Raw genomic sequence first — 23,532 nt, 5'->3', positions numbered from 1 at the left:
CGTTGTGGCCATACCCATACAAATCTGGAGCACGAATCTACAGCAACCAATATATACTTGTATGCACTATCTGGTGTCAGCGGACCACAATGATCCAAGTACACACACTGTAATGGTTTGTTTGAAATCAGAAGGGGCGTCTGCTGCGGGCGTCTAGCCGACGATGCTTTAATTTGTTGACAAACGTCACAACAAAGGACATACTGCTTCGTCTCTTTATAGAGACCAGGCCACCAGTAACGAGCCTGTAAAAGTGAAATTGTGGCAGCCACCCCAGCATGTGCAGAAGCCACCCCCTCATGTGCTGCAGAAATCAATCGAGGGCTCTCAATTTTATTGGGAATTTCACGTACACCAATGCCTGGAATTGTAACAGTAGCATTTAGCGCACCATTCAAGCAGTAACTATATTTTGAAGGAAATCCTTTAGGAAAGGGCGTGCCATCAGCAGTAGCTTTTATGGCAGCCGAAATTTCTGTGTCTGGTTTGGAACTCGAACGAGTCACTGCGGCCACAGTGGCGACAGCCACTGCCGATTTCGCGGCTTCATCAGCCAAAGTATTCCCAGCAACGTGTATTCCAACGCGCTGGTGTCCAAGTGTATGCACAACATGGACTTTAGGAAGCGTTTCCTTCAGATCCGCAACCTTACCCCACAACATTTTATGCTTAATGGTGTTGCCTTTAGAATCTCTGAACCCATCCATCTTCCAATAGTGTAAATATTCGTTGAAAGACTGCACACAGTAGTAGGAGTCACAGACCAGCAAGGTTAAAAGTGCTGGATCCGCGTGCTCCAATGCTAACAATAGAGCTTTGAGCTCAGCCAGCTGTGCCGTGCAATCTCCCAAGGTTTTAGTATAAGTATGTCAGGGGCAGAACACCTCCCCCTCCATAGTGCCGCTCACCACCGCACATGCAGCAGAATACTGTTGTTTAGTCCCAACCGCTGGTTGCGCAGAGCCATCAGTATACATGACCACTTCATATTGGTCAATAGGCAATGTACCAGCAGGAACAGGGTATTCTATTTCGTATTGAAGAAATTCTTGAGTCTGCAGTTTAGGGTCAAATACATAATCTACATCAGTGGCTGTCAAAGACGTAGCCCATTGTATCCATCGCGGGTGTAAAGCTTTCGAATTAGGAACACTCGCTTTTGTAACAGCCTCTAAGGCCGGAACCGGGGAAACGACAACTATGCGTTGACCCTGGGCCAGCGGTCTTTCTTTAATAACAGCCATCTGTACTGCAGTGAGAATTTTCTCAGTTTGTGCAAAACGTTGCTCTGCAGCAGAATACAAGTGAGACTTGTATGCAATCGGGACAGTCTCCCCTTCATTAAAGGTGACATAAGTAAACCCAACAGCCCCAGGTATCACCCTGATCACTAAATGTGTCTTATTGTCCCGAGTGTGTAAGTGTTTAACTGCTAAAAGATCACTCTGTAATTCTCGCAGTATGTGTGTATGTTCAATCGACCAAAATTTACTCGAAACATTTGGGCGAATCAACTCGTATAAGGGTTTTATACGCGTTGCATAATCAGGAATGTAAGTTCTGCCAAACTTCTGAAACCCCAACAATGACTGGAGCTTCCGAACCGTATTAGGAGGCTGTAATAAAGCACATTTCTCCAAAAAATGTGGTGCCAGGCTCTTGCCCTCACTCGACAACTCATATCCCAGGAAAATGACACTGAGGAAGGCAACCTTTGATTTCTTAAAATTAAACTTATAGCCAATATCAGCAAACCCCACAACAATGCGCGATACACGCCTTAGATGTTGCAGAATCTCATCATCTGTCAGATATATGTCATCAACATATGATAATGCTTCAGGGTCGAACTCATGCAGCATTTCAGTTACAAGAGCCGAAAACAGTCCTGGGCGAATATACCCCTGAGGCAAACGACAAATTTTTTTCTGAGAGCCAAATGCACTGAAACAGGTATAGTCCCGACTCTCGGGCGCTATATTCTGGCAGAAAAATCCATTTGAGATATCCAATGTTGTTTTGTATTTTTTACGCACTATATTATTCATAAGCGCTGCGCTATGTGAATTCTGTATTGCATATGTGCGTGTATGACTATTCAAATGTCGGTAATCCACCACTATCCTATATGAATGGTCCGGTTTAGCAACCGGAAACAAGGGATTATTCATCGGCGAGACACAGGGCTCAATTACACCCTGATACTCCAATTGTGTAAGAATTTTTCTAACCGATGCCCTAGCTTCAAATTTGATAGGATATTGCGGTTGTGGCTGAGGTTCGCCCTTTATTGGAATTACATGATAAGGTGATTGCCTGTCCCACCCCACGTTATTTCTATATAAAGCGGGAGCCTGTGCCAGAGCCCATGATTTACTATAGGACTCCGCGAGTTCTCTCGGAACAAGAGGTGAGAAGGAAGGTGTAATAACCTCCTCCCCAACTGGACAGTCGCGAACAAAGTCAGGTGGCCAATCTTGTTCGGCCAACAGAACATCATATGATTTTACCACATGGTCCCAAAAAATGGCGTTTATAATTCGGTCAATGTCCCCTTCCAATCGCAGAGTCACTTCATATACTCTATCAGAGACACGCATATCCGCCGTCTCGACTTGTATGAAGTCATCAGTTGCTTTCACCTCCAGATGCTCTTGAAGACTCCGGCGAACTATTGTGACCTCTGCCGCGCTGTCTAACAGTGCTAACGCCCATGTCTTGTTCGTCAAGAGAACTCTCTTCTTGAGCGGCATGTCTAACTGAGACAGCTGCCACTTTCTTCTTTTTAAATTTCTGTTTCTGTTGCAGCGGTTTCTCTTCTTGTTTAATAGAAACCTCCGCTGAGCGTTGTGAATCCTGTCTCGGTTTCACGTACTCCGTCCTCCGCTCTGACCTCCCACCTCTCTCACTTCTCTTTTCCGAGGAGTCCTGAAAGGAACAAGATTGGCGTGTATCAGTATATTGATATCTATCAGGCGTCTTCAAAGTATCCCTATTCCTGAGATTATACTTATTCTGTGGGGTCTCCGGTTGCGGAGACTGCCCACCATCTTTCTTCGGTGTTTGCGGTTTCTTTTCCCAGCGCTTTTTCGAACCCTCAGGTTGTTGCTGTTTAGCATTTTCTTTATTATTTTTACCCTGTAACTGGGGTTTTTGTGGTCTAGCCCCCAGGCTATCACGACCAATACTAGAATATTTTTCCGCTATTATTCTCGGAAGCTCCCGCTCCTGATTAAGCAGCAGTACATCCCGAAGACGAATACGCACTGCTAGTGCTACTGCCTCTCCTTTGAGATTACTCAAAATAATAGAAGAAACTGTGGCAAAATTGCCCAGCAACTGCATACCCAAATCCAAGGCAGGGGCAGCCCCATATTCATCCTGAATCTGTTTAAGTACATCCGGTAAATTAGCTAATGTCGGTGTACCGTGTGCCGTAGTGTAGAGCGCGGCAAACACCGTGCCCCAGGTATTACAAAGGTCCACCGGAGGAACCATCCCGTACGGCAAACACATCGTCAAAATGTTATGTTTATCCTGAGGTCCTGTATGGGGAAATACTGCTTCCAGCGTATTAATTTTTTGCGCCAGCCAAAACGGAGTCTCCTCTCGTTTAGCCGGTACTTTACCCATAACTGAGTGTACAGTGGCCGGATTAAGACCCGGAACCACAGCTTGTGGGTGCGCTGGAGCAGCACGCGCTGCATTCGTATTTAATGTCTGCATCACAAACTGAACTAATCGTCTATATGTAGCCGTTAATTCTGTATATAACCGACGAACGTCAACCACTGCCAATTGAGCAACCGCAGGATGTGGTGTATATGTAGCCAATAAAGGCCAGGTAGGACCATCATTACTCAGTGGACCTAACCTAACTTGTGCTATTGTGTGTGGGAGGGCGCCATCAAGCCAATTATGGTGTTCTTGATAAGATAGAGGTATTTCTAAATAAGCGTAAGCCCTGTATTGTCCAGGGACATTCGCAACTGTGTATTCGTGAAAAGTATTTGTTCCCCCATCCACTGCTGGAAAAGCGACCCAAGAATAAAAAAGTTCCGTTCTATAGGCTGCATGGGCGTCCACCACAAAAGTGACTGGACTCCCCTGGACTGTCAGTCCATGTGTCAATAGATGTCCCGTGAGCGGGTGACGCATATTAATGGCTATATTCACTACATTAGGATTCGCCATTTTATAAAAAACGGCTGCAGGTCAGAGAAGGCACACCAATATCGGGGTTTTTTTCCTTTCAAAGTTCAAGCTTGAACAACCAACCACTAAGCAATAGGACACCTATGCCGTGGCGGCGGAAACCCTCAGCCCCACGGACGTCTCCGTATACGGAACCGAGGAGTCAAAATATATACGAGACCAAGAGAGTCAGTCGGACCTAATCATTAGAGCCAGACCAAACGTTGTCGGCGCCATGTCGCGTGGGCTCTCATTATTCTAAATGAGACTACTGGATTTCTAGGTAGCAGGATCGATAACGGTGTGGGGGACTGAGTCTGACCCACGTGTAAAGAACTCTGTCACCCTAAATCCGGTTTTTGCTCCGGCTAACTAGCAGTGCCTCATTTCTCCCATGTGGAAGGAATGATTTGGCAGCCGAGCGCATGACATCTTTGGAACTTCTCAGGGAAGTCGTGGTTACTCAGATCCAAACCAACTCTCTTATTTCCAATATGATCTCATATACAAATGACAAAGACGGTATAAGTTTTATATAATGTTTTAATAAAACAACTGTATTTTAAATATTAAGGCTTGAGCCGCAATAACCAGAACGATACAACACAGTAGGATTGTAATAGTTACCAGGAGAGTAAAACATAAAAACAAAGCTATCATATTGTCAAACAGTTTCTACTCTCCCTCTGCTTGTTCTATCTAGAGCACAGCATGTTAAGCTTCTAGCTTGCCTATTAGAATCACTGTGGAGATATCAGCCCTCATACCTGAGCAAAGACCTGTGATCATGGTTCAGCATCTGCAACGAGGCAGTCAGCGTCAAGTTGTGGTTCCCTGGTCGGAATCTCCCTCTTGCGTGTATTGGGACAAGGAAGTGATTTTATAACTAACATGTCATCGTGATCACAAAATGTCCCTACGCAGAAATGCCAAGTCTAAACTCTTACCACGTCTATCGGCAATGTACCAGACTGTATCCTTGACTGAAGCACAGAGTAAATATGTTATGGAGAACTCCAGTGCTGAAGTAGGCAAAACAGTGTGATATGAATAAAAAACAACACCGTAGAACTGGCTATTTGAAAAATAACAGTACGAAGCCTAATAAAAAGCATGTAGAGCAAAGTGCACAGAGGCTCTAAGCTGTCAGCAAATGAATAAAATATATTCAGGGCAAAATGCACAAAGGCCTAAAGCCTGAAGCTAAAGCGCAATGAATACGTAAAACTAACCACACTACAAACTACTAGATGGGCACCAAAAGGCCTCAGAAAGACTGCATCAAATGTATTCAAAAGAGTTAGGGACTACCCATAAGTTCTGGGTTCCCTTTTAAATGGTGACAAGGACTTTTCCATAGTTGCAGAAATAGGTGGGATCTGAAGCAGGAAAACACTGGTTTGGTGCAAACTTGGATCATCAGAAGCAGCTGTTTGGGCAAAAGGAAGGGTAAAATTACAGCTAAGATTGGCTCTCATTAGTGAAGAGTTTGAAATGCAAAAGACACCATTTTTTCAATATTACCAACTGTGCTGCGTTGCAAATGAGCATATTAAACCACGATTGACCCTTTCTCATCGCACTCCATTGAAGAATAGATTGATTGATGTGAAGATAGTAGCTGTGAAAGTTGTGTCTGCCATCTTTACAACAGTGACCCAACAAGGGTACCCAAAGCAGTCCTGCCAAATGTCAGACCAGCCCCCACAGGGTACATAGCGAGGGAGCCTGACCACTACATAGGGTCTTTGTGGGGGGGGGGGGGGGGGGGGGGGGGGGGGGGGGGGTGACTGGGTTTCTCCCTTCCCCAAGAAAATTTGGGGAAAAAAACGGCAAAAACAGTGCATTCTACAAAACATTTTCATTATATAGTCAATTGTATTCATTTTTAAAGCATAGTAAATGATGCCCTTACAGAGCACCAGGATAGGGCAACCTTTATTGATTATCTTCAATGACTTCCTCACCATCAGCCTCTAACAGTGCCTCTCATCTCTCCATAGCCCCTTTCTCACATATAGGTAATTTGTCTTATTGCACTTCTCTTACCAGCATAGGGCAACGGAGCACTTTACATCACACACACATACAGAGACAATGAATCATACGTGTGGAAATCAGTGTATAGAAAATGTTATATAAAAGACAAAGAGGACTACAAGGTGTAGGATTCACACCATCCATGCTGCTAGGCATTTTTTTTTTTTTTTTTAAGAGCGTTTAGTTTGGGGAAGCATAAACTCGGGATTCAGAACTTAGCAGTGGTTAGGGTTGACTTTACTAATAACAATTTATTTCTACCCAAACAAACTCTTTTTACACATATCCACAGATAACTATTTCACCTTCATAAGACTATGCAAGAGGGGGCTCTTTCCTTCATAACCACCATATTCAAACAGCAATGGATTGCATATGCCTGTGATGATAAATATTTATAATCTGATTAGGTGTATATTCTAGATATGTATAGTTCTTTAGGAAATATGTATTGTTACTATTTCATAATAATAAATTACACGCATACTCTTTAAGCCCGTTTAACAAACTTATATTTACTCACGGTTAAATATATATATATATGTATGTATGTGTGTGTGTGCGCGCGTGTGTGTATGTGTATATATGGAAAATGTCACTTACCCAGTGTACATCTGTTCGTGGCATGAGATGCTGCAGATCCACATGCTGTGCATTATCCTGCCATCTAGTGTTGGGCTCGGAGTGTTACAAGTTGTTTTTCTTCTAAGAAGTCTTTTCGAGTCACGAGACGGAGGGACTCCTCCCTTTCGGCTCCATTGCGCATGGGCGTCGACTCAATCTTAGATTATTTTCTTTCCACCATCGGGTTCGGAAGTGTTCCTCTTTGCTCCGTATTTCGAATTGGGAAAGTTAGCTAAATATCGAAAATTTGACGGTATTGTTCTTGCTCTGTACCAGGGTAGTGTTATCGTATCGGCACCGATCGCAGAAGCGCTCCGGCGGCCCTTCGGGGCTTCCGCTCTTCAGCGGGGCCTGGTCGGCCCGAACGCATCCATCGACGAAGACTAATGGATCGGACCCCCTTCCACTTCTGTCCGAAGTGCCACTCGAAGTATCCTTATACAGACCAACACCTGGTCTGTAATCTGTGTTTATCACCAGAACACAGGGAGGATACTTGTGAGGCCTGTTGAGCGTTTCGATTAAAAAAGACCCTTCGTGATCGACGAGCGAGAAGACTACAAATGGCGTCGACACCGAGAGAACAACTTGACACCGAGGAGGAGGAAAGAATTTCCATCCAGGGGACAGACTCTGACGATTCCGAAAGTGAGCGAACCACAACGATGCAGAAACCAGTGAGTAAAACTGCCCCGTCCAAAACTCACACAAAGATCGTTAAGGTCAAGGGGATGCCACCGCCAGCAGGCCATGGCTTAACCCATCGAAAAGAAGGTGACCAAACATCGGCACTGAAAAAGGCCAGAGATTTGCCGAGGACTTCCGACTCCGGTCGAGATTCCGGCACCTAACGATCTCGACACAGAGAGTTCGACTCACCCAAGGTGAGAAAAATAACATCAGAACCGAGAAAGACTTTATCGGAAAAATCGGTACCGAAAAAATCGGCTTCGGAGCCAAAAAGAAGCTCTTACACAGAAGAGCAAGGACTTTCCAGCCAAATGCATGAAAAACACAGATTTGAGCAGGAAATAAGTATGGTTGAGCCAGACCATACCCAAAGGAGGTTGCATATCCAGAAAGACTGGAAAAATACAAACTCTTCCTCCAATTAAAACAAAAAGAAAACTGGCATTTCAAGAGTCAGAAATGCAGCCAAAGGCAAAGGTGGCCCGAGAAAAATCACCACCACCAAGTTTTTCTCCACAACCTTCCACACTACACTCACCACAGTTGTCTCCGGTGGGAACACCTCCTATGCAGTCACCTACGCATACAGGGATGACGCAGGATGATCCTGATGCATGGGACTTGTATGATGCACCAGTATCAGACAACAGTCCGGATTGTTACCCAACAAAGCCGTCACCTCCAGAGGACAGTACTGCATATACGCAGGTACTATCAATGGCAGCTACGTTCCACAATGTAGCAATGCACTCTGAGCCAATAGAGGATGATTTCCTGTTCAGCACCTTGGCATCCACCCACACTTCCTACCAGAGTCTGCCAATGCTCCCGGGCATGCTCAAACATGCAAAACAGGTATTCCAGGAGCCAGTTAAAGGAAGAGCTATCACGCCTAGGGCGGAGAAAAAAATACAGGCCTCCCCCAACAGATCCTGTGTTTATAACACAGCAACTTACACCAGACTCGGTGGTTGTAGGAGCAGCAAGAAAGAGGGCAAACTCTCAATCGTCAGGAGACGCTCCACCACCTAACAAAGAGAGTAGGAAGTTTGACGCAGTGGGGAAACGAGTGGCAGCACAGGCGGCCAATCAATGGCGGATCGCAAACTCACAAGCCCTACTTGCTCGCTACGACAGGGCACACTGGGACGAGATGCAACACATTATACAACACTTGCCCAAAGAACACCCAAGCCTCATCCTATTACTATAAACACCCAATTAACACTTCTGGATTCTTCCCTCCTCTATCCCTCCATTACTCTATCAATCCAACTAACAAACTCACATATCCTCTGCTTAAATTAACTCATAATAATACTAATAATACTGTACTCAAATTTTCCCTTTACTAATCCACCACTAATTCCTCTTGGGTTCCGGAGTAGCATACTACTCTCTGGAAAGTGATTCGACGCCTCGTCAGGGGTAGTAAGTGCTATATAAATAAAATTACAACTGCACAGTAACAAAAGGAACTCTATGACAAAAGCAGTATCCCGCTGAGCTATGCACATAAAATACTGTTGTGTGATCTTCAAAGCACACATTCTTTGCAGCAGGCATATTAACTGTCTGTGCTACCTCAGAGGAGTTAAAACTGCCATCAGACAAAATTCTGATCTCTCTCCAGCAGGTACATTAATCACCCGAGTTACCTCAGCACTTTTATTGTTGCCTGAACACTGTTGGATATACAAGGAACTCTGCAGTGCTTTTAAAACCGCTGCACTGCTACAAACCCCCCCCCACCCCCCCCACCCCCCCCCCCCCCAGTAACGAAACCAGCCCTCTATCCTTCCAGCCTCACAGGGAAATCCCAGATGCCCGATACGGCCAGTCCCACCATGCTCACATACCTCCGCAAAAGTTCAAAGTCAAGTGGGAGAACGATGTGGTGGAATACGAAAGTGGTTGGCAAGAGGCTCTATGTAACCCAGGGAAGTTGTCATTAGGGCTCCTTTTAGACTAAACCAACCGAATATCTTGAATAGAAATTAATATATGACTAGTCAAAACCTTTGGCTACTTCCATTCATTATTATGTGTGTAGGAATGTGGATAAAAAGGAAAGTTTTATGATACATTGTCGCTATGTCTATGATACAAACCTTTTAGTGGAAACTAATGAGGGAGTACTGCATGAAGTACTGGGAACTCCGTTACAAATTCCTCCTATGCTGATAATACTGGGTGGTATAGGAGAGGCTGAAGTTAAGAGATGCAATAAGCAGTTTGTAAATGTAGAACTAGCTTGATATCATACATCACAAAAGGGGGGAAACAATTGTCTCCTTCATTGAAACTGTGGAATAAAAATCTTGACTACTGTATGGAGCTGAAAGGTTGACAATGATTGCATCGCTAGGTTTCCATTGGGTCACCGTTCATTTCCTACATGGTGAATTTTCTTTTTTTGGCGATTAAAAACCTTGGATCCATGGGAATCTTCAGAGTTTGATGCCTCTTAGGAACTTTGTGCTTTAAGTGTCATTCCAAACAGAAGAATGACGATTTATCACATAGCCATGGTATTGATATGTAAATGTATGAGACTATAGAAATTATTCCATTATGCATTTTATTACATTTGGCCCATCTAGAGTGGGAAAGGGAAAAGATGGGAGGAAGACAATTGTGTTGACTTCAATTTATTGATTTATTAATTAAACAAGAACATTAAAACAAAGTGAGCAGTACCCACACCGTACTTTGCAATGCACATCCATAGCGTTCCATCACAAGTATTTTTTTAAAGAAGCTCCAAGTTTGGTCCTTACCTTAAGGGAGCGATGAAGTCTTCTAGATTTTAACTCCCAGATATTGACAGTATTATCAAGACCTCCACTCACAAGGTATTGAAAATTGGAATGCAAATGTAAGCAGGTCTGTTTTTCCTGCAATAAAAAAAATATTCATTCAAAATAGCACTGTAATGTGTTCCCAGTGATGAGGTAAGAGTTTTATTTATTTTATTTAATACATTTGTAAAGAGCAGCTATTGCCACAAAGGGTACCTGGACCTAGAAGCTATATAAATACAAACTGCGGACAAGGAGAAAACAATACAGGGAGTGCAGAATTATTAGGCAAATGAGTATTTTGACCACATCATCCTCTTTATGCATGTTGTCTTACTCCAAGCTGTATAGGCTCGAAAGCCTACTACCAATTAAGCATATTAGGTGATGTGCATCTCTGTAATGAGAAGGGGTGTGGTCTAATGACATCAACACCCTATATCAGGTGTGCATAATTATTAGGCAACTTCCTTTCCTTTGGCAAAATGGGTCAAAAGAAGGACTTGACAGGCTCAGAAAAGTCAAAAATAGTGAGATATCTTGCAGAGGGATGCAGCACTCTTAAAATTGCAAAGCTTCTGAAGCGTGATCATCGAACAATCAAGCGTTTCATTCAAAATAGTCAACAGGGTCGCAAGAAGCGTGTGGAAAAACCAAGGCGCAAAATAACTGCCCATGAACTGAGAAAAGTCAAGCGTGCAGCTGCCACGATGCCACTTGCCACCAGTTTGGCCATATTTCAGAGCTGCAACATCACTGGAGTGCCCAAAAGCACAAGGTGTGCAATACACAGAGACATGGCCAAGGTAAGAAAGGCTGAAAGACGACCACCACTGAACAAGACACACAAGCTGAAACGTCAAGACTGGGCCAAGAAATATCTCAAGACTGATTTTTCTAAGGTTTTATGGACTGATGAAATGAGAGTGAGTCTTGATGGGCCAGATGGATGGGCCCGTGGCTGGATTGGTAAAGGGCAGAGAGCTCCAGTCCGACTCAGACGCCAGCAAGGTGGAGGTGGAGTACTGGTTTGGGCTGGTATCATCAAAGATGAGCTTGTGGGGCCTTTTCGGGTTGAGGATGGAGTCAAGCTCAACTCCCAGTCCTACTGCCAGTTCCTGGAAGACACCTTCTTCAAGCAGTGGTACAGGAAGAATTCTGCATCCTTCAAGAAAAACATGATTTTCATGCAGGACAATGCTCCATCACACGCGTCCAAGTACTCCACAGCGTGGCTGGCAAGAAAGGGTATAAAAGAAGGAAATCTAATGACATGGCCTCCTTGTTCACCTGATCTGAACCCCATTGAGAACCTGTGGTCCATCATCAAATGTGAGATTTACAAGGAGGGAAAACAGTACACCTCTCTGAACAGTGTCTGGGAGGCTGTGGTTGCTGCTGCACGCAATGTTGATGGTGAACAGATCAAAACACTGACAGAATCCATGGATGGCAGGCTTTTGAGTGTCCTTGCAAAGAAAGGTGGCTATATTGGTCACTGATTTGTTTTTGTTTTGTTTTTGAATGTCAGAAATGTATATTTGTGAATGTTGAGATGTTATATTGGTTTCACTGGTAATAATAAATAATTGAAATGGGTATATATATTTTTTTGTTAAGTTGCCTAATAATTATGCACAGTAATAGTCACCTGCACACACAGCTATCCCCCTAACATAGCTAAAACTAAAAACAAACTAAAAACTACTTCCAAAAATATTCAGCTTTGATATTAATGAGTTTTTTGGGTTCATTGAGAACATGGTTGTTGTTCAATAATAAAATTAATCCTCAAAAATACAACTTGCCTAATAATTCTGCACTCCCTGTATATGCACCTGGACAGAGGACAGTTGTTGTATTACCTCATTATTTAGGAAAAAGCCAGGTCTTTAAAGCGGATTTAAAATGCAACCACTCAGTTGCTGCTCTGAGGTGGAGAGGCAGTTTATTCCAAATCGGGGCGGCTTTGACTGGAAAAGCGCGACCTCCTTGCTTGCTCTTATGAAATTTGTTTATGCACACCGGGTTCACAGTGCTCGAGTGGAGCCGCCTCCCCGGGGTGTAGCTTTTCAGTCTGTTGTAGCAGCACAGAACCTTTGCCATGTATGGCTTTAAACACATTTCCATGTCCAATATAAAAGGGTAGCTTTCATTAAACATCTTTTGGGGGAAAAACCCAAAGAAAGACAAGAAAAACACCCAAAAAAAGCCCAGCGCTGGCGGATGATAGGCACACAAAGGGGCCTTCTCGAATCTCGTATACTGAGAGAGCAAGAGATCATAACTTAGCCGTGGCTTCTAAAAAGCCTGTTGTTCATGGACATCTCATCACAAATACTCATATTATTGCTCTGCCACTTCTACAAGAGAATTCCATTTTGTGAGACCAATCCATAAACAAATTACCAAGAAATTAAGCAAATTAAAATAGAATTACAAAATATACGCTTTAAAATAATCAGGGCTTCACAAACTGTTCGGTTATATTTAATTGTCTTTATGAGTAGTGATGCTGAATGCCATGGGCCGGTAAGCTGCTTCGAGGAAGAATGTGCTGTGTGCCCTGCTGTGTTGGAGGTTGACAGAGGTTTCTTTGACTGAATGGATCCCAGTTTCTGGTGGTTCATTTAGGTGTACCAGCTTGTGCTGTAATTCCTGTAACCTAAGAAAATAAATCAAAAGTATTTTACCCATCTGCCTAAAAGTACCTCACACTAATTTGTGCATGACACCCTGCATTTCCTAGCAGAGGTTAGATTAATTTACAAGGATGCAGAGAACAGAAAAAGAGAGGTCTGCTGACAAGAGGTTAGCTGAAAAAGATCTGTAACTGATGAACTACAAACGGTGCAGAAGACAGCGATGCTGGGCCCAAAAGCGAAAATAAAGCTTCAGCTGATGCAGCAAATCCCTCATCGCAACGAGGTGGCTGTGAAACAGTCGCAACAAACCTCGTTTTGAGAAGAGGAGTATCTGGATTGATTGTGTTCCTATTGAAAAGGGGTTCGAGGTCTAACAGTTTATGGGATAGGGCCGTCAGATGTTCGCACTGTAGATACAAAAAAAAACATTCAGACTATGGAATGCATTAACAGGAAGACACAAAAGAAGGTCTAGTGAAAGGAGAAAGTGTTTTGTCTGAGCAGTGCTGTGAACAAGACGAAGTCTTCTGAAAGTTCAGCGCAAATTGCATTTGGCAATGTATAACTACCTACATGTCGCAGAAACAGACTACAATTTGCATCCTTCATAGTGTCAGACGGATACACGGATGTGCGAGGAGAGGTATTTAAGTACTGATGTCGTGAGTGGGCTCCTTAGCAATGGACATTGTATATCTGCACTATCAGCCCCTTTGTATGGCGACTTCTGCTCGCCTGATAAGAAATTTAAGAGTTGCAGGTGCCTTCCAATATTCACTAATGAAAATACGGACATCTGATTTCAGTATTCTCTTCACCTCAGAGAATGATGACATTTTCAAGTGACTATGTAGTCTGCCTTCTGTGGGCTGTTTTGCATCTGCTACAAACTGCACAATGAGACGGATGAACATTGTTGCGCTCTACATGGGGACGGTGGGAGAGGGTGAAGAATAAGCTGGTGTAGTCACTTTTTGGATGCCGATTAGTGTTGTGTATTACATATTCTGCTACATACATGCAGAGTTTTATATTTTATTCAGTTGTGTGACTGCACTGTGTTGATGTATTTTGTGTTTAATTTGCTGTAGCATTCTTGTAAGGCGTTACTGGTGATGGGGCTCACATGCTCACCGTGCCATTGCACTCAAGTGCACCCAATTAAGCACTTAGGCAAAAACTAGCCTGGGGATGCTTGCTTTTCCCCATCTGAAGGTGGCCTGGCCCGGAAGTTTGAGCTAGACAGTTCTTATTGGAGCAGAACAAGGTCTGATTTACAGACGACTGGTCGCAGTCTAAAATGCAATGTTGGGGAATTAAGTATCGATTGTAAAGTGGCCCGAGTAATTATCACTGGATGGCTTCAAGCATTCTACCCTTCACATTTTTGTTTTCCTGTGCCTGATTTTGGCGGGGCATGTGTGTGTACCATCTTACAGGACACACTGGCCCCCATTATGACCCTGGCGGACGGGGGAGAAGTGGCGGTGAAACCGCCAACAGGCCGGCAGAAAAAATGTAATTATGACCATGGCGGTTACTCCCATGGTCATCCGCCACTTCTCCACTCCGACCCCCAGGGCGGTGACGACTGCTGGGCTGGAGACTTCGGTCTGCAGCCCAGCGGCCGTCACCAGACCGCCAGCGGTATCAGGAGCCTGCATACCGCCATGGATTTCGGGTGGTTTGGAACTGCCACAAAATCCATGGCGGTAGGCACTATCAGTGCCAGGGAATTCCTTCCCTGGCACTAATAGGGGTCTCTCCAACCCCCCTCCCCGATTTCTCCCTCCCATCCCCCAAAGGTGGCAGGACCCCCCTCCCCACTCCTACCCCCAACATGCAAAGATACACACACCCTCCCCACCCCAACATGCGCACACACCCCTACACGCGCACATACCCTAAAACAACACATACAAACAGACATGCACACAGACCAACCCGCACACATTTCCCATACACACAACACACCCCCGCATGCATATACGCACTCACACACCTCCTCTACATACTGACACGCACACCCCCATGCACGCACACAACACCCCCCTCCGCTAATGGACGACCAACTTACTTTGTCTTGTTGATCCTCCGGGAGGGGACTGGATCCATGGCGGCTGCTCCGCCGCCAGCTCCCCGTCACCAGAACACCGCCACACCGAATCATGGAACGTGATTCGGTGGGCGGTGTTCTGATGACGGGCGGTGGAGCAGCCTCCACTTCCCCGCGACCGCCAGTATGGCTGCTGGCGGCTCTTCGTCCGAAAAAGGACAGAGGGCTGCCAGCAGTCATAATACGCTGTGCGGAAAACCGCCTGCACTAGCGGTCTTCAGCACGGCGGTACCTCGGCGGTCTTTGAAACAAAACACTGAGGTAGAAATGAGGGCCTTTGTTTAGCAGGAACTAACTGCTAAAATATTAGAACATTTCTGTTCCTTAATATGTCTTTAACACAAAGCACAACTGAAAAAAGAACATGATACAAATACACAACAACAGACTGAAAACACATTTGTACTTACTCCTTCTGCAAGAGTAAAAAGCTGAACAGATTTGGACTTGCAGCTTGAAACTACTATTTTATCACCAGAGGCAGAGGCACTAGCCAGAAAATGATCTGAAGGCTTAGTTAAAGAAGTCATACAGCCACAAACGTCACTAAAGTAATTGTTTTAACAATAAATTGGGTCAAAAATGGCGTGCTGGTAGAAGGAAAATATTAACAATATACCAATTATATTGAAAAGAAAACAGATACACCTCTGTTGTTACTTCTCACAGTATGTGGTTCATCCCCACAGAATGTGAATAGGCTTTCCTTTTCTGTTTTCTGCAAAAGCAGTAGAATCCATTAAGATCCCTCTCATAGAAAGACAATGGTGAGCTCAGCACATATTCAGCTTCACAGTGATAGTATACAAGCTACGAGTCACTGGCTATTTTCTCAAAATTGCAGTGTTTCCTCTTCAAGCATGTGACTTTGTTACATATTTTCTAAGACTCACACGTCACGTTTGTAGGCTCTTGTGAAAGGTGACAGAGAGGGATCTGCAATTGACACCCTTTGTGCAATTACAGAACATGCACTGGTTATATTTACAAATTGCTTCAGCAGAATGAAGGGCTCACCATATTTTTTGAGGGGAGACAAGGCTCTGGTGAGCATCGCCAAGAGCTGCGGAAACTGGTGCACGGCTATTAGCATGACTTATTGCTGACAGTTGTGGCTCAGCAGCAGTGTGCTCTGAAGCAGCAGAAGCATGCTGGCAGATGATGAGGGCCAGTAATGTAAATACATATGGGCCCTAGGACATAATCACAGGCACATATTGGCCTCTGGGTTCCAGTCTTCAACGGATCTGAAACTGCACTCCCATCTCTGCATCCTGCAGTGCCAGGGATTCGGACTTTAGGTTTGAGCCATAGTCTGCTTGCAACTCCCCTCTTAAAATGTATAGAGCAGCTGTTGGAATATAGAAGTCGTTGTGCACCGTTCAGCAGGCAGCAACGCGTTCATTCCCATTCTCATTGCACGGAGGCTAGAGAAAGCAAGATTAAACTGAAAATATTCTGGGGTGTCCCCACTCCTACAGCAGAAATACTCAAATTCATTATCCCTCTCATCTCCTTTCCTGGCGCATTTTCTGTGGCAGAAGTGCTGAAGAAAACAAGAGAAGAAAATAAACCGACCTGCTTAAGGAGAAGGTGGTGCGAGTATAAAATATTCCTCCTCAGCTGTTCCGCAAGACATTAGATAGTTCATCTTTTTACTAACCGGCCAGAAAGGCTGGGTTCTGTATGTATCACATGCCCTCTGCAGGACTAGCCATGCCACAGAGCATTAGTTTAAGGGATTCTTTTTACCTTTTTTCCCCCTCTCCATAGTCAATACAACTCGCCATGGAGAGATCAGAATAAGGCTGGGCCTTGAGAAACCCACCTACACATAAAGCAGCGCTGGCTTTTCTGTTATTTCGCTTTACATGTTCTCATATTTTTCATTTTTGTTACTCTAAATTAGATTAAAAGGGGGTGAGTATCTATTGCCTTGGACACCAGGTGTATTTTAATATCCTCTGTTTATGATGCATTTTCCATTTTGAATCATAAAATTGAGGCCAATTATGAAATGTATAGTACTGGAAAATATGAATAAGGCACTCATCTTTTGCCTTATAATCGCTTAAAATTACCAGAGTATATGAACACTCCAAGTTGGGTTTTAGTAGCTATGCTCAATATTTCCATCTACAACAATCTGCCCTTTTTCTGGACTTTCACATTCCTGTGGTCATGAAGAACGGCCTTCGTGGCGGCATTTTAAAACAGAAAGGGGAAGGCAATCTTCTAAATATTTGTAAATTGCTCTATAGCTAGTGCATTATCTGTAAATTTAGGCATTACATAAATAATGTTCAGTATAAGCAAGACTTTATTAATAAACCAGTTCTATTTGTAAACTACCAGAAAGAAAATGGTGGCAGAAAAAAAACTGAAAAACTTTACACAAGATCAAATCTCTACCAGCTCGAACATTATGTACTGCAATACAAACCGCTAAATTTGCTTATAAAAGGATACTATTAGTGCTCCAACAAAGAGAGGAAATTCCAGGAGGCGAAGTATGGGGATTAAACTGGTCCACCACTGTCATCGAAGAGTAGTCCCATATTTTAATGTCCTCACCAGCAGTTGCAAATCTGATGTCCTGCATGGCTGGACCTACAATGGAAATAAAGAAGATTGTTTTTTCTTTAAAAAAAAAAAAGAAATCTATTATTTGCTAGTTACAAAAAACAAAGTAATTTGTCAGATTATCAATTACCCTACACAGACATTCCTGCTGAAGATGAAGGTCGCAGAATCAAAAGTAGTGGGGCAGACATCGGAACTTCCTGTAAGGAGTACACTGGGCAGTCTAATAGCAGGGTTTGCAACTTTCAGCACTTTGACATTTCAGAAATCAGTGGTAGCAATATTATACAAAAAAAACACACTTTTACAGTCATTACAAATAGCTCAAATTTAAGTGATAAAATGGGAGGAGTACAACTATCAGAAATTACAACACAATCGCCAAGCTCAATGTTTTTAAAAAATCATTCCACTTAAGACTGAACCCTAATAACTCAATTTTGCTTCTGCGTTTGGTATGCAGACTTGTGTAGAGTCTGTGATCTGCTGAAGAGCATGCGCTGCCTGTGCTCCGTTTGAACAGATAGGTGTTGTTTATTTCAACACTGTACTAAATGTCTCTCTGACAAAGTAGCCATCAGTCCACTTCACTGCAACTCCATTCTGAATAAAAAGGCACGTAGAGCGTGAGTGAAGTATAACTTTTATCAAAGTACTACTAAAATACCCTGTTCCTAAATTTTAATCTCATACTTTCTATATCAGCACTTGCTGTAGGACATAATCCTACTGTATATATCTAAACTCTGATAGGAAAGCACAACTGACTGCAAATGTGCACCTTGTATGTAATATGCGTGGAAACGACTTTGTAGAGATAAAAGGACATTGTATATTTCCTTTAAAACACTTTTGGAGCACAAGATCAATTCTGCCTGATCTCACCTAAACTGCATTTCAAACAGCATATACAATTCCATGTGCCATGCATATCTCTTGAGCTCTGCCTTTCACCTGCTACCTCAGTGGACTGCCTACGCAATACCTGTGATATAGGAGGGAACTACCTAGGGTCTGTCAAGTACAAACTGTATTTAAGTATGCTTCTGTGGTACCTTTACCATTCAGAAAGGGAATTCCTCAAGGCCAAGCAAGCGCAGGAGGACTGGACCTACTATTGGCACAGGGAAGAAGATGTCATTTTAAATCCGATGGTTTGTATCTGGAGGAGCAGGAGTGGAGATGAGTAGGTGGAAAACACTGCTGAGGCAGGTTTATCCAGATATAATGTTTTCGCTACAAAGCATGTCCCGGCTAAATAATGTGGAAATGAGCTCCCTGGGACATTTCTTAGCATTGGTTCAAGCCTCATCAACTAATAACTAACTAGTTTGGTAGAGTTCCCTGCCAATAATGGTGAATTGCCACCTGCCACCAAAGCAGCGGAACTGATTCAAGCTTGGCCTCGAACTTCTGTTACCACTATTTGGCTCAAGGACTGGCTGTTGATCCACAGTGCTAAATAGGGCCATGGTCAGTTAAGTAGAGCCTATTTAAGGTACGTCTGGCTGAGGGATGCAGGAGGTACTGAAAAGAGGAACTGTTCTCTGCCTGTAAAAATTGCAGTCGAACATACGGACATCAACATTTCTTCTGTATTTAGAAGAAGTTTGGTAGCTCTCCTCTAGGAAAGATTTGAGGAATTTTCTATAAAAAAAACACTACATAGTGCGGTCAGATTCACATGTGCACAGAAAAACTAGCAAAGCCAACAGATTTGGCTATTTGCTACATGAACGTGTCACACCAACAAATGGAGATGTTTGTGTCTGGTTGCATGTGAGAACACGTTAATGGTTACATAGAAAAGTGAGTGCTTCGATTAATGATTTACTGAGTAACTGAGTGCATGGACAACTAATGGGAGAGTTAGGCATCGTTGTAAGCCAGCAAAGTTGCATACCTGCAAAACAGAATGACCTTCCGAATGAAAACTAGTTCCAAAAAACCTAGACACAGAAAAATAATAAATAAAATGCAGTACAAATGATCACAGGCTGTGGCTAGAGGAAGGGCTGAAAACTAAAGTAAGACCAGTCTATAAGCAATGCGCTTCCGTTCCAATAGAAAATGAATATTTCTTATCCACTGTGCTTAACAAGTAAAAACATCAGAGGTTTTGCAAGACAATAACAGAATTTTAAAAAACTAAGAAATGACTAAACATTGCTAATATTGCTAGACGAAAATTAGAAGACAAATGGCTGCTCAACACACAGCAGTGTGGAACAATAAGGCAACTGCAAGCCCATATATATACAATATGTTTGTTAATGTGTTGGTAGTTACCATCTTTTGCACTGTTTGCCTTGACTGTTTTTGCTGGCTGCAGAATTATTTATCCTTTACCCCTGCTAACCAGTGGTAAAGTGCCTGTGCTCCCCATCTACATAATGAAATTGCCATCCCCCTAATCGGCATATCCAGCTTACCTATAAGTGTACCCAGGGCCTGTAATTTAAATGCCACCAGTGGACCACAGCACTCACTGTCCCATCCACTGCTGTGACAATGCAAACATGATTGTAGGCCTGTCCTGTGTAGCTTGGCTGTGCACATCTTAACTACAATTTTGACCTGCCAAAATAACCCCTTTCGGACAGGCCTAATTCTTCATTTAAAATATTTATGTGCAATACTCTGATTTTCATGTTTACTGATTTTTACAGATAAATACAGACAGAAAGCAAAGTTTCCTGTCTGCATTTATTTTTTGCCAATGGAAAAATACAGGAAATGACTTCTTTTGAGTGACTTTCCATACTGTCTTCATCAGTTCCAAGCCAATCGTTGGGTAGATAAATGGCATGGGGAGTTAAAAACAAGAAGTGATTTTCTTACATAACAACATTGTCAACATCCACTTGTAGTATAATGCGAATGTGGGTGTATTATGCTGTTAGAGCTGGCTTCTTATTTTGCTAAAACACAACAGGTGTCAAAGTATGCCCATACATTTATTAGTTATATAAATATGAAAATATACAATTTTACAACTTCACTCACAGAACACAAAATAAATATGGATAAATACTTATAATGTTGTGAAAAAATAAATATTTATAGATACATATGAAAATGAAAAAAAAAAATATCATAAAACCGGGAGCCCTATTTATAAGTCACTCCTAATTAGGCCTTACAGTCCAAAGGCAGGGGGCATGGTATGTAATGGTAAGGCATGTAAATCTTTAACATTAAACATTTCCTTACATTGAAAAGGCACTCAAAACTGTTTTCACTGTAGAAGGATTGGCTGCTCCATAGGAAAGAATCGGAATACTGTATTCAAATTAAATAATGGTATCGCCATTTAGGAAACAGCTAGAAGTTCATTCCCTGACTTTTTAGAATATTTATTCCAAACACAATTTATTGGTAATGTTGGATTTGTAATAAAGAATTTCGAACAGGAACTTTTAGAAAGTTGCCTATTACCTGCAAGCCTCAGGAGGCCTATTTGCATGAGTTTCCAGCTGTCACCTGGAAGCCGATTAACCCCTTTGATGAGGTGTGAAGTTGCTCCCAGAGAAGAGACTGGAAGGCTGATCAAATGGGTTACGCACAAGAACTTAATTAACTTCAGAGAGGCCATCCCCGTCACAGGCAGATGTAGTTAACACCTGCTCCATTCTTTGGTTCCTCTACCCTGTTAGTCACCAGGCATGGTGGGAGAGGAACTGCCCAGAACTGGATTAGAGTGACCACAGGGGAGGGGTTGCTTATTTCCCCAGCCACTTCCCTGAGGTGCACCTGGCCTTTCATATAGGCAGAGAAGGGCACTCTGGGGTTGTTTGCAGTAGGGAACACAGATGTGCTGAAAAAGTGGGCAGGGTTACACCGAAGACCTTTTATCCCATTGCTAGGGAGCGACCAGACGTTTTCTCCATCTACATGCTGGTGCGGCCACTCTCCATAAATGCGACATCGCAAGTACTCGATCCAGAACACTTTCTGGACCTGTGGAAGAACAGAAAAGGACTGGACCTGCTGTCTGCGTCAAGGAAAGAGCCCTGAATATTGGACCTGCTCTCCCAGAACAGAAGTTGACTCTAGGGTTCATAAAGCGAATTTCTTGTTTGGCCTGCAGGGACACAACAAGCTTCCAGAGGTCTTTTCCCTGCATTTCCAGCTAACCAGTTCCAACTAGACCCTCCCTAGACCCTGCTGTTGGGTAAGTTGTGACCCCAAGTGTTGTCTCAGAGGACCTAGTTCCTTCTAACATAATCCTGAAACCTGGGACTTAGAAACCTTTTGCCATCTTCTTGCTCGGAGGGAGACTGGGATCAACTTGCCAAGCCAATCTGACAAAGATACATTGTCGTTGTGCCAAAGTTTCAGGTTGCTCCCGCAACATTCTTTTCAGGTTTAGCGAATCCTATTCATCAGGACCTTGCGAAGAATGTATACAGCCTTGTGGAGCCCTCTTCAGTTTAGAACAAACATGCATTCCAACTTGAAACGGTAAAACGACAGGAGAATTCCGTAATGGTAGATTGGTTTAGAGGAAGGGACTACTCAGGTTGCGGTGCACTGTAGATGAAAAGAGTTGTTAGCAGGTTCTCTCTGGGAAGCTGTAAATATACTTGAGGAAAACGTATACCAGCCTTGTGGAGCCCTCTTTAGCTGCAGACTTCAGCCCTGCCCCTCTGGAAGAGTCCAAGCTCAAAAAAGTGACTAAGTCTGAAGGTAGGAATCTTTACAAGGCAAAGCAAGGCAAAGTATCTAGCTGGCGAAGGACCTTCGCTGGGCACACAATTCAAATTTTTACTGGTCAGCACTTTTCTGCCAAAAGTCAATGGCTTCACAGAGACCTCATCCAGCAGGTCACCCGGCAATGTGAAACCGTTTTCAGCCACAGTCTGCCACCTTGCCACACTGAGGATTTTTGACTTTCATTCCATACTGAATAAATACTTTACACATTTCTTCCATGTTAAGCCTGTCTGCTCTGTGCCATAGCTACCAGGGGTTGAGCTCAGGTTCATTTAGTGACTTTGAGGGTTCACCCCGAGAAGCACTACAGGAAATTTTAGAGGTTAGTACTTAGCTGCCCAACCCCTCCAACTAATAATTTTGCAGTTGGTGTCTGTCTGGTAGTGGTATTGTACATAGACTACTGCTGTCCAAGTTTAGAACAAACATGGTGGCTAACTTAGAAAGGTAAAACAACAATACACTATTGACAACAGAATTCCGTAATGGTAGATTGGTTTAGAGCAGGGGTCTTCAAACTGGAGGGCGGGCAACAGTAAGGGGGGCTCAAGTGATCGGGGGGGGGCGGGGGTTAGTGCCAACCTCTGGTCAAAAGAGTCATTATACAAATAACAGTGTTTTGTTTTAAGCAGAGACATGTTATTGCATTTTAAAAAAGGTAACAGTGCTTAACTGCAAGGTTTCAATACACCTAGACATATTTAAACATTGCCATCTTTAGAAAATAATTGAGAAAAAATTCTGAAGGGGGGCCCAATGATTTTTATTTTTCAACTGGGGGGGCATGGCATTAAAAAGTTTGGAGATCACTGGTTTAGAGGAAGTGCCTATGCAGGTTGTGGCGCACTGTAGATGAAATGAGCAGCTAGCAAGCTCTCCCTGGGGAGCTTTAATATCCTCTAAAGACAAATGTAAATGAAAAGAGGAGTAGAACAGAAGTGAAAGGGGAACTATAAAAGGAGACAACTGAAAACTAAAAGACTGGTCAACCAGCCTGACACTGAAGCACGTACATTTTCAGGTTGATGTGCTCATGTGATCAGAAAATGCTGTCATCCATAGGGCAAGAGAGTAAATGAGTGATGTGACGAATGTACACGATGCACTATGCGGTCACAGAAGG

At 43.3% G+C, this 23,532-nt stretch overlaps 1 protein-coding gene across 2 annotated transcripts in view; it reads right to left on the bottom strand.

Moving 5' to 3' along the window:
* The window catches only part of LOC138288185 (protein NEDD1-like), a 257,865-nt gene that overhangs the window by 188,569 nt on the left and 45,764 nt on the right, over window positions 1-23,532 (bottom strand). For both annotated transcript variants that reach the window (XM_069229526.1, XM_069229525.1), the window contains exons 2-4: window positions 17,580-17,720; window positions 15,521-15,615; window positions 10,329-10,445 (exon numbers count right to left, since the gene is read on the bottom strand). In XM_069229526.1, the coding sequence (XP_069085627.1) occupies window positions 10,329-10,445; window positions 15,521-15,615; window positions 17,580-17,712 (345 nt within the window). In that variant the 5' untranslated portion in view covers window positions 17,713-17,720. The remainder of the gene's footprint in view (window positions 1-10,328; window positions 10,446-15,520; window positions 15,616-17,579; window positions 17,721-23,532) is intronic.

This window comes from Pleurodeles waltl, chromosome 4_1 (genome assembly GCF_031143425.1).
Source record: "Pleurodeles waltl isolate 20211129_DDA chromosome 4_1, aPleWal1.hap1.20221129, whole genome shotgun sequence".
NCBI lineage: Eukaryota > Metazoa > Chordata > Amphibia > Caudata > Salamandridae > Pleurodeles > Pleurodeles waltl.
Note: the sequence above shows the minus strand (reverse complement) of the source record. Positions and strands in the feature narration are given on the sequence as shown.